This window comes from Equus przewalskii, chromosome 4 (assembly GCF_037783145.1).
Source record: "Equus przewalskii isolate Varuska chromosome 4, EquPr2, whole genome shotgun sequence".
In the NCBI taxonomy this organism is placed as follows: domain Eukaryota; kingdom Metazoa; phylum Chordata; class Mammalia; order Perissodactyla; family Equidae; genus Equus; species Equus przewalskii.
Window position 1 is genome coordinate 91,910,080 of NC_091834.1, and position 26,758 is coordinate 91,936,837.

General features: G+C 43.2%; 2 protein-coding genes across 5 annotated transcripts in view; one reads left to right on the top strand and one right to left on the bottom strand.

Annotated features, from left to right (window-relative positions):
• Window positions 1-1,043, bottom strand: part of ATP6V0A4 (ATPase H+ transporting V0 subunit a4) — a 72,807-nt gene extending 71,764 nt beyond the window's left edge. Inside the window, exon 1 of one of the 2 annotated variants that reach the window (XM_070617849.1) lies at window positions 856-1,043. The gene's annotated coding sequence lies outside the window, so the exon portion shown is untranslated. The remainder of the gene's footprint in view (window positions 1-855) is intronic. The other variant, XM_070617850.1, reaches the window with a different exon arrangement.
• TMEM213 (transmembrane protein 213) lies at window positions 866-9,343 on the top strand. Of its 3 annotated transcripts, none has more exons than XM_008532862.2 (3): window positions 866-1,052; window positions 4,211-4,282; window positions 5,128-9,343. In XM_008532862.2, exons 1-3 carry the CDS (start codon window positions 908-910, stop codon window positions 5,295-5,297), a joined length of 387 nt encoding a protein of 128 aa, XP_008531084.1. In that variant the 5' UTR covers window positions 866-907; the 3' UTR covers window positions 5,298-9,343. The 3 variants fall into 3 exon arrangements, with proteins under 3 accessions (XP_008531084.1, XP_070473982.1, XP_008531085.1); XM_070617881.1 differs by having other exon boundaries at window positions 869-1,052; window positions 4,214-4,282; window positions 5,128-8,069; XM_008532863.2 differs by lacking the exon at window positions 5,128-9,343 and adding an exon at window positions 4,473-4,730 and having other exon boundaries at window positions 908-1,052.
• The last annotated feature ends 17,415 nt before the right edge of the window (window positions 9,344-26,758 follow it).

A 26,758-nucleotide genomic window follows, 5' to 3' on the forward strand; every position in this document is an offset into this window, starting at 1 on the left:
TAGGGATCAAGAGTAGGGGTCACGTCTTAGCCATCTCTGAGTCTCAAATGCCTTTCATATACATGAGAGGTATTCAGTAAGTGGGTTAGACTGCAGGCAGAGCTCCAATTGAGTTACTACTCAGTTCAAAACCTTCACAAAGCTTCCCTTTTGCCTCCTGATTGTTTCAAACTCCCCAGCCTGCCACACCAGATGCTCAACCTCATGGCTCTCCATTCACTTCCCACCTCACCCTCCTCAGGGTACCTGCACTTATCTGTGCTGCGGGCATGGTGGACTCTGAGCACCTCTTACCTCTGGGCCTTTGCTCGCCTGTCCCTTCTGCCTACCCTGCCCTCTTCTGCTCTTTGCCCGTCAAATTTCTACCCATCTTTCGAGGCCCAACTCAAATGCCATCTTCCTCATGAAGCATCCCATCAGTGGATGTGGCCTCTTGCTGCTGAGAGTCAAGGTACTTTGTCCTTCCTGAGCCACTACTCTGTGTTTTAATGATATGTGTTTGTAATGAAAGCACTCTGAGGACAGGCATTCCCAGACTTTAGCAGAGGGCAGTGCACACAGCAGGTGCTCAGGAAATATTGGACTAAATGGAACAGGGAAGCCAGTGCTGTACCCGCAGCTGGAAGAGGCAGCAAACCCATCTTCGCAGAGCGCAAATCTCCTCTCCTCCTCTTTTTTCTCAGTAGAGACAAAATGTGAGCTCAAGGAAGAGCTGCAGACTCGCCCCTCCCCTCTCCCTGCAGCCAACGTAGCTCAGCTTCATTTCTACCCAGGCGAGCAAGCGCAAGCTGTGACAGCCAACGCTTCCTTTGCTCCACCCCCTCTCTTTCCCCCAAACAGAGAGCAGAAAGTCACCTCTGACAGAGTGGTTTTCAAGCTCCTGCAGGACGCGGCACCCACAGGACCCATGGCACAGGGCACTCAGCACATCTCTGCAGGGCTGGTGCCCACAGATGCCTCCCTCTCCAGCATGAAGCACCTCACCTCTGTGCCCCAGGCAGCCCTGGTCCTCAGCCTGATCTTCGCCTCCTTCCACTTGGCTTGCTCGGCAGGTAGAACTGTGAGCTTTATTCTTGGCCACCCTGGGAAAGGGGAGGGAGGGAGGAAGGGCCGGAGAGAGTGAGGCAAGGAGGGAGGGAGGGAGAGAGTGAGGCAAGGAGGGAGGGAAGGAAGGAGGAAGGAGGAGGATTCCATGGCTAGAGCTGGTCCTGCATAAAGGAAAGAGGAAACGTCCTTTCTCATCTGAAGCATTAGGCAGGAGATGGTGGGGTGGAGTGGGGGCGTCTTAAATTTGCTTAAGACCGAGAGCAATACTCCAATCCTCAGCTAGGACAGGAGCAGCCACCTCTGTTGGCCTTTTTCACAAAGAAAGAGGAAAAAGCAATGTACAGAGTCTCTCCCATCAGGGGACTAAACTGGCCTATAATGACATCTTTCGGGCACTGTTTCTCAATGGCTCCTTCTCAGCGCCCCTGCCTGATGTGGTTTATGGTCCTCCCTTCACACCCTCTCCCCTTGCCTAAGGTCCCCTGTCCCTCCCTTGACCTGTGCTTCCCTTGCAACTTTCACAAAACCTCCACACATGAAAGCTCCCTACGCTGTCCACCCTACTCCCCACCCCCACAACACACACACAGGAGACGTTGGGTTATCACCCCCTTTTCTCCTGGGGGCTGGAGGGGTTGAGTTGCATCCTCCGTCTTGCACTCCGAGGCTGGGCTCTGAACCTCCTCTCCTGCCCCTGGTTTCTGCCCCTGGCTTTGATCTCACTCCTCATCTCCCCTCAGAACACTGTCTGCCCTGCTCCCTGACTGATTTTTCCTCCTCAGCACCAATCCTTGCCGTTTTCCCTCCAATCTTTACATCTCCCTCATCTTCACAGTCTCTCCATTGGAGGTTCAGAGCGTGGGCTCTCAAGCCACTGAGCCTCAACCCAGCTCCAGCTTCCACAACTGACTAGCTGTGTGACCTTGAGCAAATGTCTTACCCTCTCTGTGCTCCAGTTTCCTCATGTATGACATAGGGATAATCATGGTGCTTATACAGAGGATGGTTGTAGAGATGAAATGAGACTACTGCATGTAAAGAACATGGTAAACACTCAGTGAATGTTAGCATGTTTGTTTTATTTTCTAGCATCACCCCTCCCCGAATAAGAGTGGTTTATTTCCTCCTGTTTATCTTCACAGTGCCTTGCAAAACACTTGACAAATTTAACTGCGCTGAATTGTTGGGTGTTCCGGCAGCCTTGACTTTGGAAGTGACTCAGGTGGCACCTGTCCCTGGCTGGCTCTGCTATTGAGGGCAGAGGGTGATGTGTAAAGAGGGTATTTATAACTAGGCTATTCAGTTTGAACCATATAAAATTGCTAAGACTGAAGAAATTTAGACCCATAGAAATGGCAACTTCATATGGTTTAACCTAATACTAGCATCCAATTAACTGGGTCTTTTTCACTCGCTTGCTCTAGATGGAGGCCACTTCCATTCTAGGGTAGAGAGGAGATGAAAGTCAGGGCCAAGGAAGTTATTTGGGTTCTAAGGTAAGTTAAAATGTTGAGAAATCAATTTCTCCAAAACAAATAAAGGCCAAGCTCTAAGCCATTTAGTTGTAAATAATTTACAGTGACAATCAGATTGCATCAAAGGAATGACTATACTTTAGGTTGGAATTGGAGTGGCTTGGGAGCGGGTGGCGTAAAATTAGTCTGAGCAGCAATTTCATGACTGTGACTGTGTGGGAAGTTTCTTCCTAACTCATCCTGATATGTGACAACAAGTTCCTTTGAAGGACACGCTGACCTAGAGTCACTGGGGCCTTGAGAGTTTCCAAACCCTGTTTTTTCTTTTGCATTCCCAAAGAAGCAGATTGAACAGCAATATAATTTCCAGCAAGATTTTTCAAAATTGGTCTCTTGGTCTTTCTCTACCTAGATTAGCACTGTCTAAGGGAACATTTTTTGATGATGGAAATGTTCCGTATCTGTGCTGTGCTTCCAACACGGTAGCCACTAGCCACACGTGGTGACTGAGTGCTTGAAATATGGCTGATATGACCACGAAGCTGAATTTTTTACTTAATTTAATTTTAACAACTTTAAATAGCCACAAGTGGCTGCCACATCAGACAGAGTGGATCTAGGTCATCTGTCTCCACGTTCTCAGTTAGAGCGGGAATGGGGGCAATGGCTCTTCTTCCACGGGGATCCTTATGTTCATCTCCATAGCCCCACCTCACCTCCCGAACTCTGACAGAACTTCGAGAATTCCCGCTGAAGTTCTTTTTATCATTGTGCAACTTGCTTATTAATCAAGGGACAATTCTAAGTGCTGCGTATTCTAGCAACATCTAGACTTGCTTGTATGGTGTTTAATTTTTTTGATAACCATCTGCCTGAGTAATACTATCATCATCATCAGAAATAAAGAATTAAGGTCAGATTTCAATGTTTGTTTGTTTGGAAGGGAATTGAAGATAGTTATGAAAAGACGTTCCAGATTTTTAAGTAATTGTGTGAATATATACTAGAAAAACAATTTTATAGAAATGCATAGAAAGCAGCTAAAACAGAGTGCTTGGAATGCTGTGCACAGCAGGCCCTTGGTAACTGAAGGGCAATGAGAAATGAAGATAAAGCGTCTCTGAAGCAGAATAGACGTGATAGGAAAAGGGGGCTGTGTTCCTCTGCTGGGCTGCCGTAACACAATATCACACACTGGGTGGCTTAACAGCAGACATTTATTTTCTCACAGTTGTGGAGGCTCCAGGAGTCGGCGGGGTTGGTTTCTCCTGAGGTCTCTCTGTCTGGCTTACAGATCGCCACCATTTCTCTGTGTCCTCACACGGTCTTTCCTGTGTGTGTGCACATCCCTGGTGTCTCTTCTTCTTCTAAGAACACCAGTCATCTTGGATCGGGGCCCACCTTATATGACCCCATTTCACTTTCCAATTAGCTCTTTAAAGGTCTTATCTCCAAATACAGTCACTACCGGCGGGGGGTCGGGGGGGTTAGTACTTCAGCATATGAACTTGGGGGACCCAATTCAGTCTATAACTGGGGGTTAGCTTTGTTGCATGAGGTCTCAACGTACCTAGACTTCTATAATACTTTCATAATGCTCACAACTGATTTACAAAAAAGATTTCAAACTCTAGGTCTAGGAACGGTTTCTCCTGCTGTCTGAGACTGTCTCCTGTCTTTTCTTCCAGAAGCAAGCAGCAGCAACAACTCGACCTTGACCGCCCACCACCCAGACCTTGAGACCCTGGAGCAGTGCCTCAGTAAGCTTCTGCCGTCTGCCCTAACCCCAGAGCTGGCCCCATATCTGGGAGGAAACTTAATCCTCCTTGCTTTCAGTTCACTGGCACCGAGTGGCTGAGTGCCTGCCTGGCCTTCCTGTGTGCCGGTGTGGTTTGCTCATGGCCCCCAGAGCATGTCTAAAAAGCTCTCTTGGCCTTGTCCCCCATCCAGGCTCACAATCTTTGGCACAGGTGGCTTTAATGACCCATCCCCAGGACAGCAACCAAAGATGCCCTGAGTTCTGGAGAAATTTGCAAGTGGAAAGACTGTAAAAATCAGCTAGTCCAATTCCTGCCCAATGCAGGAGCTTCCTTTTGGTGTTTCTCTTCATCCTCTGCTTGAATACTTCCAGGAGCAAGGATCCCAGCAGTTCATAAAGCAAACACTTTTACTCATGTCTCATTAATAGAAAGATTTGCTTTATTGTAAGTCTGGCTCCTTTATTCTGCCCTCATTGAATGACCAAATGTGTTTACTTCTGGGCACTTACAAAGGAGGGGAAGAGGCAATAATACATAGCGGTTAAGAACATGGCTTTAGAGTCCTACAGTATTGGGTTTGAGTTCTAATTCGGCCATGTTGTGACCGTGGGCAAGTTACAGCCTCAATTTCTTCATATAAAATGAGAATAACAACCGTACCCATCACTTTGTGAGGAATAAACAAGGTAACGTGCATAAAGCACTTAACATAGTGCGTGGCGCGGAGCAATGCTTAATAAATGTTAGCTATGGACTGTTGTTGTTCTTGTTACCATGAATGCCAGAGGAGGAGTCGGAGGGGCCAGTGTGACCACCCTGTCGTTCTGCCCGCCCTTCCCCACCAGATGTCGACTTCTGCCCGCAAGCGGCCCAGTGCTGCCACGCTGGAGTGGATGAATACGGCTGGATCGCGGCCGCCATTGGTTGGAGTCTCTGGTTTCTCACCCTCATCCTGCTCTGTGTGGATAAACTGATGAAGCTAACTCCGGATGAGCCCAAGGACTTGCCAGCATGAGACATAGAATCGTAGCCCCAAGATTGTCAATCGCCACCAAATGGTGGAAGATAGCGGGAGGGGAGTAGTGCTAATGTGATTTCTATTATTCTCAAGTCATTTTCACCTTTAAGCTTCAGTTACTTTTAAAGGAGAAGGAGGAAGGGGATCCAAATAGGGCCAGACCAGTGCTGCCTTCACATCGAATTTCCAAAGGCACTTGGGCCTTCTGAGCCCTGAGAACCGCCCTCCTCCAGACAGTCCCCATGGGAATTGCTTCCATTTTAACCATGGCTTCTTCTGGGCCCCCAGGGTGGTGCACAAGAAACATAAAACTTAGTCTTTGAGTCAGCACATTTGAAACTAAACTTATAACCTCAACAGAAACAGATCGTTGTCTTCTTTCCCTCACTTCAGGCCAGGGCATTGCTGTCATTTCAAAATGTGAGAATCACCTTTGCCGCCCTCTCCGTCCTCACCCCGCGTCTGTCCAATGCTTCTCCAGCTCTTGTTCTTCCCTCAGTTTATCTCCCTGTGGCTATCCTGTCCCACTCCGCCGGCCGGACCCCGACTCTGTCCTTCACTACTTCGTCCCTACGCTATTTCAGGAATATTTCCTTTTGTTCTCAGTAGATTCAGGATCTTCCTCCCCAGCTCGCCACTCCCCACGGGCAGCTGCCAGAGTCATGCTGCCACACTCCTGCTGACAACCTTCAGTGATGCCTAATGATGGAAACCTCTCAGCCCGGCATGCAGTTCGTGGCATGAGCCCAACCATCCTTCCAGGTCTGACCCTCAGCTCTTCTGGGGTAAGGGCTCTGACTGTCCCACTCCTCATCCTCACGTCTTCCTCTTCTCTGCTGCCATCCCCTCTGCTGTAGTGGCTGCCTTCCAGCTCCACCTCCAGAATGGAGGCCATGTCTCAGAGTCCAGCTCCAACGCTGGCTCTGCCTGCAGCCTTCCCTGGTCATCTCGGGGGACCTGGAGCTGGTGCTCTTCGGACACTTCTGCTCTGCCCTGACCTGCAGCGGTCTGTCATGCCTGGGCCTCACAATAGGTTTATGCTTCCTCACACCCCTGGGGCATAGTAAGCTCTTCATAATGTTTGTCCAATGAATGAGTGAATGAATGAATGAACAAGTCCTTGCCGTAGATGAACTTATGATCATCACTCCACACTCAGAACCTCCATTTTTCTATAAATGGTTGAAAAATCGACCTCCAAAGAAGCCAGTTGATCTGGTTCCTGCTCTCCCAGCAAATCTCTTAGTGCAAGGATGTCACCTGTCACTGTGAGCTTTTCCAGTGGGGATCAGGAGGAGAGGAGGGTGGGTTCATAAGAAGGAAGAAAGGACAAAATGACTCTCTTTATGAAACAACTTTTGCCCTTTGAGAGGAAACATGTATTTAGATTGGATAAAATCTAAATAATCATAATATAAAAAGGGACATGAGAGGTCTCTGAAATAGGAAGACACATTTTCTAGAGGTGGCAATTGACTCAGAGCTGCCCAATTGCTCTTTCAGAAAGTCTAAAGAAATTTCCCCAACAACAGCAACTGAAGGGATCGCTCGGCTGATTCTGTTTTCAGAAAACCAGATAGTTTTGGAATCTCTGCCGTTTAAGCAGTAAGATGGGGTGGATTTATTGTTCCTAAGCGTTAAATAATCATGTGAACAAAAGCATCTGCCTGCTGCCCCTTGCAATGTTGTGGACATATATGTGAGCATGTGTTCCACTTTTTTAGAAATTCAAGGAAAACGTTTCCGTAATATGTGATGATTTAATTCCTTAGAGATAAAAAGCTTCAGTAAGGAGCACACTTTGCAGACATTTTTGAAATAAAACAGTGAGACGTGGTGGTAAGAACACTAACTCAAAAAAGAAAAAGAAAGAAGGGAAATTAAGATTTATTTCTGGCAAGTGTGAACAGAAATGAGTCACTTTACCTTGCTGAGCATCAACTTTCTAAGAGGAGAGGGTATGAGTTGGACCAAATCAGTGGTTGAAACTTAATTGCAAAAGCTAGCGTAGGGGAGGAAGACATTTGCTCTACCCACTCTGGGTCCTTCTGGCCAGACAACAAATTAAATTGACATGAGACAGAAGAACAGGAGAAAATTAAACAAGGCTTTATAACATGTATACATAGGAGAGACTCAGGCAAACTAAGCAACTCGCCAAAATGGTGGAGGCCCTCATCTTAAATACCCTCCTCAGCTAAAGACAAAGGAGGATGTTGGGGAGTCAGTTATGGGAGATTACCAGAAAAGCACAGTAAACAAGAGTAAGGTTATTATGCAGATTTAAGTCCTTGCCTTCTGCACTGATAAGAGTTGCTAGAGATAAGGTCATCCCCCTTCTTCCTGGTACAGAGAGGGACACACCTTCACAGATGGAGATTTCCTTTACAAATGTAAACGTCTCTTTAAAAAGGGTAACTTCTGCTTCTCAGAGTTTCTCTCATGTCTGCAGTTTTTTAAAAGTAACCAGCCCAAAATAATCTTCATGTCAAAGAGGTGGCCAATTCCAGCCCCCCACAGTCCTGCCTTTGAAACTTTTAAGTTTCACAGTCCTTTGAAAGTTTAAGAAGTTTCATAGTCCAGAAGCTGAGTGGTAGATTTTTCATCTCACTGAACACATTTCTTAGTCCTGATAATAGATCAGTCCAGTTAAATCTGTTTTAGAAGGCGGTGATGCAGGTGGGTTCCCAAAGTTATGCCTATATTGTAGAAGCAAGCAATTGGGTATTTAATAAAAGTATTTCTATGGAAACAAAAAAAAAAAACAAAGTTAATAGTTGGAGCAAATTATAAACCAGTTCTTGAGCCCAGAGGGCTGCCAGTCAAGATTTCTAGATGTCATAGTGAAGCATCTTTTGCAGCTTGAGATATCTCTGATGATGTCATCAGGCATTCTAGTATCTTTCTGAGTGGCTTACAGCTTACACAGCAACAGACACGAATCTCTCTTAAGTTTATATCAAGATGTTCAGCTTCAGTTTGCAAGGCTTCGGGAAAAAGAGCAGGTTCAGTTCTCAATGATTCCAAATGAAAATGAGGGAAAAAATTGAAATGTTGGTTTAGAGATTTGTAGCCAGATATTTCAGGAGACTAGAAGAAATGAGGATCCTGTCCAGTCCACAGATAGAAAAACCCTCAAAGACAATCAACAGAAGTAGGATCTAATATCCACAAATGAGTATGACAGTTTTCATGGAAACATAATTTTTCTCTCTAAATCACCCTCATTTTTACCAAAGATAGCCAGATTAAGACTAATTGGTTTTCAAAATGTTTAGTTTCAATAAACTTGGCCCAATTATTTACATATGGGCCCATGGGCATGACTTTATTAATAAGTCTTGGTCTTATAATATTGCATAGGGAAGTATTCCCAGCCAGACTTTTTTTTTTAATTGCAGTAATATAATGGATTATACCATTATATAGCTTTCAGATGTTCATTGTAATATATTTCTAATTCTGTGTAGATTACATCATGTTCACCCCCAAAAACTAATTATAGTTCATCACCACACATGTGGGCCTAACCCCCCCTTTGCCCACCCCCTCCCCACTTCCCCTATGGTAACCACCAATCCAATCTCTGTTGCTATGTGTTTGTTTGTTGCTGCACTGATGAGGATAACTATAATTTATAAGACTTTTCATTTGAAATATTGTTGATTTTTTAATGTTTTGTTTTCTCAGATTTAAGGAAATCTTTTCCTCTTTCCTCTTATGCTAACTATGACTTAGAGCAATTTGGTGAAATTATACCTTTGTGAGCAGAACTGAAACATTTTTCTTTTTCTCCCTACCTGATCTATCCAGAATTTGGAAACTTAGTGAGTATTGTTATTTTTGTGGTAATATAGTTATTTGCATAAGTTCAATAAGAATCTGTTCTCCTTATAATGGGATGCAACTGGAAACATTGGTTATCTTACCAAAGCTTTGAATGGAAAGTCATATTTGAGAGAAACAGGCATAGACTCAGATATGACCAGACAGCTTTTGAGAAACAAGGATCGGACTTTATGGAATAAAACTACTTGGAAATATGGGCCTGGTACCTTGTTTACAGAGATTCCAGCAATCTTACCTGGTAAGTAAGGAAGCTCACTTATCTGGCAAGTGCAAGGAACCTCAATATTTTGGGGGACCTCCAAAGGAGAGGAATTCACCCAAATCTGAGGTATTGCAGGTGAGGCCTGATGACAAATCCTTGGCTTGGCTTTCCTGGCCTCAAGAGGCCTTTAAAGTTCAATTTGAGATTCCTTATAAAAAGTCCCAGCAAAGCAGATTTAAAAGAGTCTATATAATCAATGGCTATTCTTGCTGTACTTATGAGTGAGATCATACGGTATTTGACTTTCTCCCTCTGACTTATTTCACTTAGCATAATACCACATAATACCCTCAAGTTCCCTCCATGTTGTCACAAATGGCTGGATTTCATCATTTCTTATGGCTGAGTAGTATTCCATTATGTATATATACCACATCTTCTTTATCCATTCGTCCCTTGATGGGTACCTAGGTTGCTTCCAAGTCTTGGCTACTGTGAATAATGCTGCAATGAACACAGGGATGCGTGTATCTTTATGCATTTGTGTTTTCAAGTTCTTTGGATAAATATCCAGCAGTGGAATAGCTGGATCATATGGTAGATCTATTTAATTTTCTGAGGATACTCCATACTGCTTTCCATAGTGCTAGCCAGACATTTTAAAACATACTCAGGCAAAGTTGATATAACTTCTTTATAAAAAAAATAAATAAATAAGCTCAAGCATTCCAAACTTTGTAATCTTATCAGCACTTAGACTTTTACATTTCATCAATTCAATTGTCACCTGAGTCAGGGTCTTAAGGCTAGTCATTATTTGCGTGTGTGTGTATTTCCTTTTTAATTTGGCCTGCTCATAGGTACCAATAAAAGTTATGATGAGAGCTCTCACATATTTTTCCCCTAATTTAGAAGTTTTCCCAATTTAAATGATCCATCATCTGGCCACATTGATGAGTAGGATCTTAACAGCAATTCATACCAATAAGCTTAACCATGGATGCAAGAGCTGTCCCAAAAGAGATCCAGAAAGTTCACTCCCAAAAATAGTCTAAGAAAGTAAAGGTCTCTATTGCACAGCAAGCAACAAAGGTTCAGACAACAAAGGCCCCTTATGAAAGCAATTGGGACCCCTTATGACAAACTCTCTTGAGAGCTAACACAGCCAGACAACGAGAGTGTCCCAGAACCCCAGTCTACTCAACTGGCCACCAAAATGCACGCCGGTACATGCATCCTCCGATGGCAAAGACCAGAAAGGTCACAAGGCCAAGCTCTCAAGACATAGAACAAGACAAAAGGCCCAGACAACAGGCCTATAGAGATGCCTGTGTCTCATGACAAACAACAAAAAAAGACGGAGACAAGGAAAAATACTATCTCTGGGAGGAAAAGGATCTACAACCAATGAGGACTCAACCAAATCCTGCAGTCACTGAGTCCAAGAAGCTAGCCTCACCAAAATTTTCTCCTGCTAATCTAAGTTTAGAAAAAGCAAGAAAACTCACCACTCTTGCTTCCATTAGATCCTGCAGGCAGAGATCCAGGAGACTGACGTGGTAAGAACTCTTACCTCTTGCCGGCTCTCGTCAGGGGTCCAGGATCTCTTGTCTGCAGCAGTCCAGGAGGGAGCAGTGTCCAGCCAGTGAAATTTTATCCTGTCCAAGTTGCCAAAGTGTAGGGGAGGAAGACATTTCCTCTACCCACTCTGGGTCCTTCTGGCCAGACAACGAATTAAATTGACATGAGACAGAATAACAGGAGAAAATTAAACAAAGTTTTATAAAATGTATACATGGGAGAGGCTCAGGAAAACTGAGCAACTCACCAAAATGGCAGAGGCTCTCCCCTTAAATACCCTCAGCTAAAAGCAAAGGAGGATGTTGGGGGCGGGGGGAGTCAGTTATGGGAGATTACCAGAAAAGCACAGTAAACAAGAGTAAGGTTATTATGCAGATTTAAGTCCTTGCCTTCTGCACTGATAAGAGTTGCTAGAGATAAGGTCATCTCCCTTCTTTCTGGTACAGAGAGGGAGACAACTTTACAGATGGAGATTTCCTTTACAAATGTAAATGTCCCTTACAAAGGGTAACTTCTGCTTCTCAGAGTTTCTCTCATGTCTGCCGTTTTCTAAAAGTAACCAGCCCAAAATAATCCTCATGCCAAAGAGACATATCTTGGGGTGACCAATTCCAGTCCCCAACAATCGTAAAGCTACTTGAGGTGCTGTTCGAGGGGTGGGCACAAGACCAGCCCTTGCAGCCAGAGCAGCCAGCTCTTATCTCTTATAAACCGGACCTCCATGGCAAGATTTCATTTGTGCTTTAAAAGGCAGAGAGTCAGAGCGCCCGCTGGCATCTGAGATGCCCTCCAGTCTGGGGCAACATGCAGATTCTTAGACTACATTGAAGCGAAGTATGTGTAGTTGCTGCCACTGTCCCATTAAAATGTAGGTATTTTGTGAATTGCTTTACTTTCACACGCACAAGAGGAAGGATGGACAAAATCCACACAATCACTCTTTTCTTTGAGGCTGAAAAGAAAGATGGTTATACAATTTGATGGTTATACTTCCCAGAGGCTGTCTCGATCTAGTCTCAGCATGGAATCTATTTATTCTAGCAAAGCAAAGATTTGTCGATAAATTAAAAATGAAAACCTGAGGGGGAAAACCAAGTATTCACTTCCGGGAATCTAAGACCTTCCTAGTATAAAGCAGCAGGACCTGCCTAACAATGGATGTGTTTTTCATGTAAAAATTTTGCCTTTAGTAATCGATGCTGCCCTCAGCACCGTTGCAGACTGGATGACACAGAGCTTATACTGGTCGGGGCATTTCTGTATCAAAATGTCCTATGTAGGGGCCAGCCTGGTGGCAGATTTGCTGTCAACCAAAAGAAGCTTAAACTTTGGGTCCCCTTACTTGCATGCCCCTCATCCCAAGGCCCCTACCTAATTTTGTACCTTTTTTTAAAGAAGTCACTCTAACTGTATACATTTTAGGCCCCCTAAACCCGGACCTGCCCTTGCTCTTCCCTTCCTCCCTCCCTCTCCTGATTGGATTCATTTGGTTTATCGGGATTGGTCTTCCAAGTCAAGCTGTCCCCTCCTCCCTGGACAGACACACGCACACACATGCACGCACGCCCCACCTCAGCGACCTGTGTTCACCTCCAGCGCAGCACTGTGACAAAGACTCTCCTTGAGCAAACTTCAGCCAGACTCCTCTGAGCCCTCTTTTCACCTAGGCCTCAACCTTGGTCTGTAAAAACTACAGACTCTCAACACTAATGATTTTGTCCACTCTATCCCCCACCATTAAAAGACTTGAACAAACACTAACATAGTTTGAACAGCTCAAGGCCACATCCCTAGGATGACCCCAGCCCCCTGAAAGTGGCTGTCTGAGAAAGCTCAAGGCTGCCGAAAGAAGTTACAGCTTGTTCTAACCAACACCTGACAATAGGTCCCGACCACCCTTCCTTAGAGCAGTTACTAAAAAGGGCTTACGGTTTTGAATCCTTCCTCTGTCCCTCTGAGATGTCTATATCTATATCTATCCAGATCTCCCATAACTCAAGACCTGAAAGACATTCCTTTAAAATGTAACCATCAGGAAGGACAGGGCCCCTGTCTCCCAGTCTCTGTGGGAGGATAGAATCCTAACTTCAATGACTGCCAGCCAGCAGACACAGCTGGCCTAATCAGTATTTACACTGACCAACTCTTTGTAATTTCTCACTTTCCTGATTCTGCTGAGCCCCCTCTCACCCCCATCTCTACTCCCTTTGTCTCTCTGTAAAACACCCAGTCACGTCTGTACAAATCACAGTTGAGTTAAGCTCACACTGGACCCTATTACTGATTAAAATCGTCCTTACCACCTTAATGTCCAGCTTTGTCTATCTTTGACAACTGAGCACCTGGAACCATAATACCTACCTCCTTGTCTGTCTCACTGGTCTCTCTGAAGGCAGAGACTGTGTCTTTAACCTCTGATTCCTTCCACCTACTCAGGGCCTGGGTGTGCAGCAAAAACCCAGCAAATGTTTGATGAATTAGTGAGTCAGAGGAGACCCAGGAATGTGGCCTGTGCAAGTAACCACGTGAGGCAGCAGAGTTGTGAAAACAAAGGAGGAGGCTCTTGGAAAACCTTGGGGTTTCCAGGTTGGAAAAAATTTAAATTGTTGTTTCCATAAGTTCATAATTATATGTATTTAAGTCATTGTGGAAATGAGTAACTGGCAGGTCTACCCTGAAAGGTAATTCTGTGATGAGAGACGAAATAAACAAATGGACAAGGGCCAGACCATATACAAAAATAGAACTTTGACCCACAGTCTGCAGAAACCCAGCCAGGAAGCTAGTCAACTTCCATAGCAATTGGCCCAAACTGCCAGGATTTGGTCAACAACTGACAGCTTGAGTTAATTTAATTAATTATTTTTTGTCTCCATTTCCAACTTAGGACCAACCAGAGAAAGCCAAATATGTACCCCTAACCAATCACATAGGATGCCCCACTCCTGGTTAGCCTGCCAACGGCTGCCCCGTGCCGACAGTCTCCAACTGGGGCACATCCGGAGACCTGAAGCCTCCCCTTTTTCGCCAGAGAGCTTTCCCACTCCCCCGCCTGCCTCAGTCTCTGCCGAATGTGAGTGATGGTGGCTGACTCCCTCCCTATAGCAAGCTCCAAATAAAAAACCTTTGCTCGTTAGCATTTGGATGCTCTTTGTTTACTTCCACAGTGGTTATTTGCTGAACTCTGTTGAAACATGTGTCCTCTTCTTTGTACCTTGAGGGAGATCTTTTTACCTGGGAGATTCCTGTAACCAGGTCAAAATGAGGGAAAGTTCTGAAAGGGAGTGTTATGGGCTGAACTGTATCCCTCTAAAATTCGGACATTGGAGTTCTAACGCCCAGTACCTCAGAATGTGACCTTATTCAGCAATAGGGTCATTGCAGACATAACTGGTTAAGATGAGGTCACACTGGAATAGGGTGGGCCCCTGATCCAATTTGTCCTTATGTAAGGGGAGACTTGGACACTGACAGGCACACAGGGAGAACAGCATTGGATGCAGGCAGAGCTCAGGGGATGTGTCTACAAGCCAAGGAATCAAAGATGGCCAGCAGACCACCAGCAGCTAGGGGAGAGGCCTGGAAGAGATTCTCCCCCACAGCCCTCAGAGGAACTAACCCTGCTGATGCCATGATCTCAGACTTTCAGCCTCCAGAACAGTGAGACAATATACTCTATTGCTCTTACCTTTGTGGTACTTTGTTATAGCAACCTAGCAAACTGATACAAGGAGTATGAGGTTTTGAAAAAAGAGTAGTTTCAGCTTGAAACCAAGAGTAGCCTTGTGCTCAAAAGCCTGCAATGTGTGGACCACAGACATGGGAGCAACTGGACAAACAGGCAGGATGCAGTTCCCCATGGAGCTTCAAGCCATGGGAGTGTGGACAAGACGCCCAGGCAGCCTTCCTGCACCTCCCCATGGCCCATCGCTGCTCTCCTCTCCCCCATCACACACTACCCGCCCCAGAACAGGTCAAGTGGTGGAGACCATGCCTCAGGAGATGCGACTAGAGGTGATGGATACCAGCCCAGGGTCACACACATCCTATGCACTGCACAAAGGCACCATTCCATGCAGACTTATCTGTTGAGAGCTGGGGGCAGCAGAGGGTGAGGAATGTAGCAATTCAGATCTCTCCTACAAGTCCTGGGGCAGCAGGAAGCCTCCTCCTAGTAATGTGCTCTGATAAACCCACACTGCATGCATGGCGGTACACACACTCGGGGGCACACAGGCACACCAGCGCCTTGTCCCGGCTGTGGGCGCCTCCCTCACCTGCCTGCTCCCTACTGCCAGACACTGCCAAGCCTGATTCCAACCCTGGCTGACTCTTGATGGCAGCGGGGAGAGGAACACAGAGTGTTTGAAAAGGCAACACAGGCCCTGGGTCCAGGGTGCACGTGAGCTGGAGAGCGAGTGGGGGCGCCAAGGCTGCTGCCGCTGGGATCTGGACAGCCCTTCTAGGGCAGCTCAGCTTGTTCATATCGCACTTACTCAGTTTTCCTTGAGGAATGGGCACCTTTTTAAATTTGCATAGCACTGTCCTAAGGGCTGCCAAAACCTAAAAAAAAGGAAACCACACGTAAGATGTAATATTTGGCTTCAACTACAGGCTTGTCTGATACAGGACATATTTGCTACACAGCATATTGGTAAATGCATTGTTTAAACTGTACTGAAAAGAAAAGGCTAAAGTTAAAAAAAAAAAAACTTGATTGCAAATAATAATCAATCATGGCCAGACTAATAAGGCACACTGATGAAAGGTGCCGCTGCACAGATGGTAACACCATCCGATCGATAGCCCACAAATGCAGAGTTATGAGATCTCAGGGTGCAAAGAAGCCTTTCCCCTTGCCCACTAAAGCAGACAGGACCAAATGTACAAAAAGAAATATCATATTTCTTTTGTAACAGATTCATTTCTATCAAGAAGGAATACGAGCCAAAATGGTTCTATAAAAACAAGCAAATATTTCTCTGTTTTCATTGGTTGAGCAAGTGGCTTCTTTCCCAAATTTTGTATTGTTATAAGCAATATCGGAAGCACAGAGAATAATTAAATTATACTTTGGAGATGCTCAGATCAAATATTCTTTTGAAAACTGATTTACAACCTATCAAGCCATGAAAAGACATGGAGGAAACTTAAATGCATATTTCTAAGTGAAGGAAGTCAATTTGAAAAGACTGCATACTGTACGATTCCAACTCTATGACATTCTGGAAAAGGCAAAACTATGGCGACTGTCAAAAGATCTGTGGTTAGGGGGAGGAAAGGATGGATGGGCAGAGCACTGAGGATAAAACTATTTTTTTTTTATTGCTTTTTAGGGTGGTAAAACTATTCTGTATGATACAATAATGGTGGATACATGTCATGAAACATTTGTCCAAACCCATGGAATGTACACTGTGAAGAGTGAACCCTAACATAAACCGTAGACTTTGGGTGACTATGACGTGTTAATGTAGGTTTGTCAGTTGTAACAAATGTGCCACTGTGGTGGGGGATGTTGATAATGGGGGCACGGGGCATATGGGAAATCTCCGTACCTTCTGCTCGATTTTACTGTGAACCTAAAAGAAAATGTCTTTGTTTTTCTAACTGATTTACAAGTATTTGGGTGAATCTGAGTACTCATTCCGGAGAAGGGTGGTATTTTATGCATAAAGTTAAGTTTAAATGACTTTAAAATCTTCAGCAGAAGACTGCTGATAGAAGGACAACTTCTATGTCTTATGTACTAGCACCAAATTTTAATGCCTAAATTAGTTTACCAAGTCCATTCTTAGGATCACTGAATAAATTAAAATTTTAAGTACTCACTTATTCTTAAGAGAACTGTACTGATTTATTTACTCATGACAAATAAAAATGGTAAGCAATAGGATATATTGGAGAATATGAGGAAGCCATGTGGTATAAACCTAATTCGGCCTGACCTTGTCTTTCCAAAAGGGCCTGACTGACCGAGGCCATTGAGCATGCATTGTATATCTGCTTTAGAGATTCCCTATGGCAAGAGCAAAGGCCCTTGAGATAAAGGTGCAACCTCCCTCCCCCTCCCAACTTTGGCATCTCCTTAAAGATTAAGCATCTTTCCTTAGGCTAGAAACTGATTGCTGCGCTCACCTGTGACCGCCCAGCTCGAGACAATAGACTTACCTCCTGCTATGCCCACCAAGATGGCAGACCCACTACCTGCTGTGTCCATCAAGTGCTGTGCCGACAGGACAATCTTGTGACTACTGTGGGAGGGACATTTCAATCATATGTAAAGCACCCTCTTTGGGGGTATATAACCACTCTGTACACCTCATTTCTTTGGTGCCCTTTCTTCCTTCGGGAAGAAAGGCCCCGGGCCATGGTCCTCAGATTTCAGCTCAGAATAAACTCACCCAAATTTTCATTTATAGATTGGTTATGGATTATTTTCGTCAACACTCATTTACTTTGGAGAAATGTGTGATAGTCTGCCCACCTTAGACTCTGCCTTTCTTTGTCTGAAGTTTTATTCATTCATAGCCTGAAATTTCCCCCACTTTTCTGGACGTCTGTGTGGAGGGCATAGTTCATCATAGCTCTCAGTTCTTGTCACTCTGTCATTACCGGTCTCTGTGATGAGGATTTTAGGCTGCTTACTTTTAAAACTGCAGAGGAGAAGCAGGCTCCGAGGACTGGAATTTGCTTGCTCTTTGATGAGAGATATTTGCATTTGTGAAGGAAGGGGGGATGGCCTTATCTCTGGAAACTCTTAATGGGGAAGGCAAGAACTTAAGTTGTTTACTGTCTGGCAACCTCATGTAACTGACCCCCGCCCCCCAAAATCCTCCTTTGTCTTTGGCTGAGGATAATATTTAAGTGGTGACTTCTGCCATTTACTCAATCCGGTTTGATTCTTATCTAAAAGTTGTGGGACTGCCCAATGGCCGGACCCTACCGGCACTGGTACCATTTTAACTTTTTTTTTTTTGTCTTGTAAAGAGTTAACTCACATACCTATGCCTTAAATTTAGCCTTACTCTTCATCCAGGTTTGCAGCAGAAGCAGCAGCAGCAACATGCCGGCAGCAGCCCTGCCTGCCCATGGGTCCTGTCCCCATGCTATTCCTTACTATTATCTAAATAAAAGAGCACTACTGCCAGATCTTGAGAGTCCAAGAAATCTTTCTTTCGACTCCTCGGCTCACCAACCCAGCATCATCTGCAAGGTCCCTCTCGTTTTACTCTTTATTCACTTTTTTCCCTATTCGTCTCCTTCATTCTCCTGCTCCCACCCCCCAGGCAACCGTCTGGGTCCCTATATGCGCTCTTGTAAAATGTGAAGTATTATTACAAGTCTAGGTGTTTGAATTTACATAAATTAGATCTCATCTTCCTCGTACTTTGTTAACTTACTAGTAATGTTTTTAAGATCTATTTACGCTATGTCCCTATGTCCGGAGCTTCTAGGTACTGCACGGGATTCTACAGTGAGTACCACGGTTCATGTCTTCATTCCCTGAGAGATGTGCTTCTAGATTGTCATCAAGCCCCGCTTCCAGGCAAATCCTCACATACTCCTTTTCTGGGCCTGTGAACGTATTTCCCTGGGCAATACTGCCAGACACAGCAGTGCTGGGTCACAGAAGAAACACATTCTTAATTAAACTAAGTATTATGGGATCACTTCCTTTTTAAATCAGCATACAGATATTTCATTCAGTTGTCCCAGAAATTGAAATTGACTTTTCCTTGTTTCTTTCTATCCTCAAGTTCCAAGATAGACATCAATCACATCCATGCCTCACCCAAGGATAATATGCACAGCATTCCCACTGTTAGATATGGAATTCAATTTATTGCATTCAATTTTATTTTGAACCTGAAGACAGCATTACTATTGATTTGTATCAGTTAGCATTTTTCTTTTAATGTGATTTTTTTAAAGGTTGGCTATAAATTAAACTCTAGGCAAGTGTGCATTTTAGCTGAATTAAAAAATAAAATTTATAGTCCTGTTACTATATTCCTGGCTCCAGGGCAGATTTTTCACCTTCACATATGCCAGGATTGTGCCAGGTTTGGGAAAATGTGGAGAAACTGTTTTTTTCAAGAGAGCAACTCTGTGATTGACTTTTTTGGAGCTATGAGTGAGATCGCACTGTATTTTTCCCAGAAATGAACCAAAATGTAGACGCTACTGGTCAGTTCTGAAAGTGAGTCCTGGCAGGGAGAACCAGCAATAGAGTGGGCTATGAGGCTGGATAACAGCCGTGTTACGTGCTAAGGTGGGGAGAAATCTCAGACATCATGACCTATGAGGCTTATATGGAGGATATTTCAGACCCCCGTTGTTATTCTACAAAACACTAGAATGTAAATGCCAGGGAGGCAGGGGCTTGTAATAATTTTAAAAATTATTTTTAATATTTTAAAATAATTTTCACAGACTTGATGTACCACTGCAAGAGTTGAGTTTTCCAGGGGACAAACAGAACCTCCCACACCCTCCCAGGATCTCCAATTTGCATTCAGAGATGGCAGCTTTCCAACCCATCTCGGGATGAAGCCGGGATGAAGCCGCATGGAAGGCAGCCAGCTCAGTAGGAGCAAACAAACCTCTCACCTGCCGCTCCTCACAGGCAATTCCCTCTGAAGAACACTGGCATGAGGGTGGGGGCGTCAAGGAGCCAGGTGGGTAAGATCTGTAGGATGGGAGGAATTTGCACATAAGGCAAATCAGATCTCCATGATGGCCTAAGGGTGACAAGATTTAAAAATTTTTTACCCAGGGATATTTAGCTTAATATTTAATGTTATTTACATAAATTATTTTTACAGCATCAGTGGGTTTTAGTGAAACCCAAGGAGATCATTTGAGTTGGCCAAATTCACATCAGTCTAAGCAGCTCAGCTTGGATTAAAAAAAAAACTGATCCTCTGAAGGCCTGGAATTCTCTGCTTTGAATCCTCGTCAGCAAGATTGCCTTGGACACTAGAACAATGTTATGAGTCACAGAATCTGAGGTGTAAGGGACCTTAGAGGCCAATGGGTTCCATCTCCTCTCTCATACACACACACGCACACAAACACACACACATTCATTGAACCACACCTTGAGAAGGATGACTCATCTTTGCTTGCTGACTTCCAGTAAAGGGTGTTCATCACACTATGAGGGCCCCTTAAAACCCATATCTATTGAAAATGTCCACATTTTATGTCCTATTGCTAGTAACTTGCCTAATAGAAAAGTAATTCAAAGGGAAAAAAAGCTAGGAAATAGTCTGGAAAAGTAATAGTTTCCAATAATTTGCTATTGTAGATAATGTAACATATTGGGAAAAGAACACTAAATATTGAAGAACAAAGTAAAGGTAAGATAATATTACTAGGGGATATTACACAGATGTAATATGAAAACTATGTGGAAACGTTTTTATTGGTCAAATTATAAAATATTTAAAACATATGCAAGCATATCTCTATTACTCAATGCTGGTGAGACTACAATGAGGTGTATTCTCAAAGTGGACATTGCAGATATAAATCAGCCCAGGATTTCTGAAAAATAACTGATAATATGGAATAAGATCCTTTAAATCTACTCAGACCATTCACCTCAGTAATTTCACTTCCAGGAATTTATTCAAGGAAAAAATCTGAAAATTAGACAATTTATACACAAAGATATTTAACACACCATTATTTATAATAGCAAAACATAAACAAGCAAATGTTTAACATTAGGGAAATGATTAAACTATAGTAGATCCATAGAGAGAAATATTATGCAGAAAAAAAAATATATAGCCCCTTCCACCGTGTGACGTTACAATGAGAAATCTGCAACCCGGAAGAGGACCCTCATCCAACCATACTGACACCTTGATCTCTGACTTCTACCTCCAGAACTAATTACACACTTCATATTTAGATAAGAATGGTGAAGGAATCAGGAATTCCTTTGTTGAAATGTTAAAGGAACCAGGAGTGGCAACCACAAAATTTTACAAAGGAAATGTTGACACAAAACAACCAATGACCATTCTCTAGAAGAGAGAGAGAAGGTGACATTTCCTTGAGCTAGGGTGAGGGCTATAATCCCACAAAGGAAGAAGGGTTTCACAGAAGCAGGGTTTTCAGTACAGTTTGTACCTTTTTAGAACAAAGAACATATATCAAACGCGCCCAAGATGCATATTCATCAAAGTCTCAAAGAGATATTCAGTTGCGAGTTAGCAGGTCAACATGACCCTGATGTCCAGGAAAGGGAACTTGTTTTCAGAATTACTGATACATCAGGGCATTACCAATACCTGCCTCTCAATACTGTAGGAGGGGAAGTATGCGTTCTTATCTTAAGAGAGTGCATTCTTTACTTTAATGGTTAAAGCAGATGTACAATGTATGTTTGACAGGCTATAGTCAGGCTTCTTTAGTTCAGGCCAAATCCATTTTAAACCAGAATAGCTACCCCATATCCCTCAATATGTGAAAATTTCTTGTCAAAGCAAATGTAATTAAGTTGCTAAAGGAAAAAATGTTTTCAGCAAAGAAATTAACTCAGATACATGGAAGCTTTAAGAGAAACAAAAAATGAATTACACAAGAATTTGGAAAAAACATGTCTACATAGACAAAAAATGATGGATAAAATGAGCCTTTAATGACATGAGATAATGTTTATGACAAAGCTAAAGAAGGAAAACGGGATAGAAAATTGAATATATAGTACGGCCCTCAAACTGCCTTAGAGGGACCCTTGTGAAAAATGTCTGTGATGTCTTTTCAGTGGGACTCTCCTTAACTGGCAAACTAGACATACGCATCCACTCTCCATAACACTTTTCCTGCCCAGGCTGTCCCCGCTGGGCATTGACCGCACAAAGATTGAACCAGGTGTAGTGTCTCAACTCTTTCCACAGGGTCAGAAGTATGCTTTGGCCTGTGACAAAGTCCTCCACACCTCAACCCCTTCCTGGATAATTAAGGCTTCACCCTCTGAGGTTACTGGCCCCCGGACCTCAGAAATTAAGGTTTGTATTCTCTTACATCCATAGATTCAGAGTGACTTACTGAATTTTCAGATGCCTCAAAGTTAGAAGGACGGTACTGCGATGGGTGGCAATCGGAATTCAAAATTATCAACGAAATTCCATTTGTCCCAACTAAAGTTACAGTCCTACTTCTAGGTTTAAAAAATTTATAATATGCGTATAGGATAAAGGGGATATAGCGTAAAGACTTTATAGGAAAAGAATTGAGGATGTTAACTGACATGTTAGGGACCGTTAGGAGCATTGAGGATATTTGAAAGAACAACCCAGCCTTAGACACTCTACACAGAAATATATTGCCCCAGTGAGAGGCTGTAAGAATTTCTCCCCTGCTGGTTACTTGCACAATATAGGTGGCCTACACTGAAAGGGCATGAATTGGATGGAGAGACTGGGAGAAGGGGAGCCAGACCCACAGGACTGGAAAGCATGTCATTTGAGGAAGAAATCAAGAAACTAGGAGTTTATCTTGAGAAGTGAAGGCCTGTAGGAGACAAAGCTGTCTTCAAATATCTGAAGTGTTGTGAGAAAGGGGATTGACACCCCTCATGGCATTCTGGGAGACAGAACAAATACCTCATGGGAAGCAGGTCTTGGCTCAGATAAAAGAATTTGACAATTATCTCAGTAGGTCAACATGGAAACGCCATTCTCTACAAGTCCTCCCCATCGGCCCTGATGAGGACCTCCCTCCCATGGTACTAAGCTTGTCCCTCATTGGTCCTCCAGCAGAAAGGCTGCACGTCTGGGCCCTGAGGCGTCCCAGCCCACTCAGTCCTTTTCCAGAACTCTCATGAGCCAGTGAGGTGGTACATGAGGATCTGGACGCCTGGAGGGGAGATGGTGCTATGGATGGGACTTCAAACCAGTTCAGGCTCTCCCCAGAGTCAATACGATGGGGAAATACTCCATTCCCCAATTCCATTATGCTTAACTATGCTGTGAAATGAAGGGGGGAAAAGATATTGTCTCACATGACTTGGAAAAGTAGCTCCAAACAAAATCGAATGGTTTATAAATGTACTTTTACAGTTAGAACCTGGTATATTACCTGTACATAAGAGCAAACAATCTCAATTCCAATGTTGAGAATCTCACAGAGCAGCAAATAAATTACTGAAAAATAACTAGATTGTATGATACTGATACATGAATGCATTCATTAAACAAACATTTACTGAGTACCAGCTATGTGATCGATACCGTTGTAAGCACCAGGAATTTGGAACACACTGAGGAATAAGGCAGACAAATCTACTGCTCCAGTTGGAGGGCTATAGGTAAACAATATGGAGGTCATCGGGACCTTGACAAGAGCAGTCTCAGTGGTGTGCTGGCAAAAGAAGCTAACTAGGAGGGAAAATGAAAGAGAACTAGGAGACCACCTTTCTGGTTCTGAAAAAAATAATTTCAAGTGATTCTGTTACCATTTCTTTAGATTTATTAGCGCAGGGATTTTTAAATAGGCAGCAAAAAACATTATTTCACAATAAATTGTCAATTTTGTGCTTGTTTAAAAATGAACTCTGCTTCATTTTCCGTGGCTTAGTAAGATACATTCAGATTAACAGTGTCTGTTATTTGGGGTAACATAATGACCGAGTGACACAGTGATATTTACTCTTTTAAATTTGTTAAGGTATGTTTTATGGCCCAGAATGTGGTCTATCTTGGTGACTATTCCGTGCGAGCTTGAGAAGAATGTGTAATCTGCTGTTGTTGGATGAAGTAGTCTATAAATGTCAATTAGAGCCAGTTGATTGATGGTGCTGTTCTGTTCAGCTACGTCCTCGCTGATTTTCTGCCTGCCGGGTCTGTCAGTTACTGATAGAGGGGTATCGAAGTCTCCAACTCTAACAGTGGATTCATCTGTCTCTCCTTGCAGTTCTATCAGCATTTGCCTCACATGTGCTGTTGCTGTGTTGTTAAGAGTATACACATTAAGGATTGTTATGTCTTGCTGGAAAATTGGCCGCTTTATCATTTTGTAATATTTCTCTATATCTCTGATAAGTTTCCTGCTCTGAAATATGCTCTAAAATTAAAACAGCTACTCCAGCTTTCTTTTGATTGTGTTAGCACAGTATATCTTTCTCCATCCCTTTGCTTTTAATCTATGTACGTCTTTACATTTAAGGTGGATTTCTTGTAGACAACACGTGTTGGGTCTATTTTTTTAATCCATTCTGATAGTCTTTTAATTGGTGTATTTAGACCGTTCATATCAAAGTGACTGTGGACATGGTTGGCTTAATGTCTGCCATATTTGTTAGTGTTTTCATTCATTATCTTTTGTTCCTGTTTTTTGATCTTCTACTCTTTCTGCCTTCTCTGGTTTTATGAGCATTTTATATCATTCCACTATCTCCTCTCTTAGCATATCACCTTTACTTCTATTTTCACTTTTCTGAGCAACTGCCTACAGTTGGCAATATACACTTATGTTTCGCAGGTAGTGCAACTACCTTATAACAGAGTTCCAGGCTCTTTTTTTGTTGGACTGAAACCCAGAAGACATGGTGGTGTTTATTTCACAATTAAACACACACACACACAAATGTGCCATCCAGACACACATGTTCCCTTATAGTGTTACCATGCAACTTACTCAACCAGCCCTCGACATTTTGGTGAAGCTTCTTCCAGGCTTTTTCCTACGCAGTTCCATGAAGTCTCTAAGTTACCAGCACTAAAGCCAAAGGCTAGAAATAGAATATCGATTTCTGGGCCAGGTCTGCCTATCCAAGAAGTCCTCTATCTCAGCTACAAACACTGGGAAGCCCCTGCAAAATTCCATGAAACGTGCAGGTCAACTGGGCAGTGCCCCCCATTGGAGTGCAGAATTAGGCATGAGGGCGTGGGGCTATCAAGGTCATGGTGCCATTTTCCTCCAGCAGTTAGAAAATTGCTGCTAAAGACCCCCAGGCACATCTCCCAATCCTTCTTTCCAGATGGCATCCAGTCCTAATTCTTTTGCCCTCCTTCCAGCCCTTCCTCTGCCCTTGTACACTTGGGAATCCAAATCAATAGCTTTTTGTAAGATCAATGAGAAAGCAAATTACCTGGTCAGTCCCAATCGCCAAACAAGATTAAGTTGGCTAAGACAAAAAAAAAAAAAAAAGACCTAAAGTTACCAAAACCTTGATTGCAGTATCTCTGATGGTGGAGTTATAGCGGTTTTTATTTCCTTCTTTTTGGCTAATCTGCATTTCGACCGGGAAAGGTAAAACAAAAAGGTCAGGATTAACGGGCTACATATAGTAATATGATGTTCTGCTTTAGATTGGTTGATTATGTCTGTTTTTAAAACTTTACTCCTAATTTGTCTATCAAGTTTTGCTCACGGGAATCCAGAAAGAATAGTATCAGGAACACGTAAAAGAGCGATCTGAACACACACTGGCTCTGGGACTTCAAATCCAGGCAGGGATTACTCTGGTCTCTCACCTACGGCCTGAGCAGGATCTATGGGGAATGGACACTTCTGGATTCTGCTAAAAATAGAACTTCCCTGCTGCTCTTCAAAAGCAGCCGCAGTGCAGAACTACCGCTGGAAAAAAAGACCAACAGTCATTTGTATTGAAACGCGGCAACCCGATTTTAGCTTTTAAGCCATTCTTTTTTCTTTTTTTAAACTCTTTGTACTAATGTTTCCTTTAGAACAATCTCAGAATTTTAAAAGGCTGAATGAAAGAAACCACTGATCTGAGGTATATCACATCACAGAATCAAAATCTAAGTAAAATACACTAATGTGTCTTTTCAAGGAATGGGCATAACCACCCATGAACCCGGCACTCTCAAACAACTTGGCAATATGAGTTTTCCAGAAATGTTCTGCGTTTGCCGCTCCTGTAATGCTATCCTTTGGCACAAGAACGACAAACAATAGTTTACACAAATGTGCGGTACCTAGACTTGTGGCTATCATCAAACACACACCAGCCCCATTTACTCCCCAGGGGGTGTAACAAGGTAAGGGTGAGAGATCTTTAGAGGAAGAAAATTGCTAAATAGTGCACGGTCCAACAACAATACAGACATGTCATCCATTTAATTATCTACTTCAGGCACTGGACCAAAGGATCTCTCTTCGTATTTGCTATTGTTCTTTTCTTTTTATTGTAAGCTGTGCTTGGCAGGTGCAACACAGAAGAGGAGGAAGAGGAACAAGAAATGTCAATTATGGTTTAAATTCATATGTATGTCAACTCAGTATTCAGGCTCCTGGCATAGGACCATCCTGACCCTTCTTCTAGGACCTTGCTGCTTCTAGGAACTCCTCGTTCTATCATTTTGAACTTATTTACATTCAGAGCATAGAAAACCTCTTCCAGTAGGGGAATGAGTGGTACCACTTAGTCTACAGTTTTTATTTTTCTTTTTTAATCCAAAGCCATATTTATTACGACATAATAGAAAAACATTAATTAAAACTGTCTCAATAATTATTTCTTCAGCTATGTCTACGATTTTGGAGTATCTGACCATTGTGTGTGTATATGTTTTTAAATTCCTCTATTTTTCCTTCCAGGATTAATTAATGGTTTTGTCAAATGTGCTCAAACTTTTATGATATCCCGTTCTTCTACTAGTTTTTTTGAACCTCTTTAAATATCTGAAACGTACTTTAAGATCTCTTTCATAGCTGTCTCTAATTTTTAGGTTCAAATTCTCCTTTTGGCTCCTGTGAACTCCCCTTCATGAAGGCCTAGTTTCTGCAGAGACTTAGAATTGCTAACCGTGGTTTCAGCTTCAGCAGGAGGTGTCTGCCTTGG

What these genes read in the sequence shown, in the direction of transcription:
- TMEM213 (XM_008532862.2), top strand. Translation starts at nt 908, where the DNA reads ATGGCACAGGGCACTCAGCACATCTCTGCAGGGCTGGTGCCCACAGAT. An exon ending in CCACTTGGCTTGCTCGGCAG is followed by an intron (nt 1,053 to 4,210) that starts GTAGAACTGTGA and finishes CTTTTCTTCCAG; the next exon opens with AAGCAAGCAGCAGCAACAAC. An exon ending in GACCCTGGAGCAGTGCCTCA is followed by an intron (nt 4,283 to 5,127) that starts GTAAGCTTCTGC and finishes CTTCCCCACCAG; the next exon opens with ATGTCGACTTCTGCCCGCAA.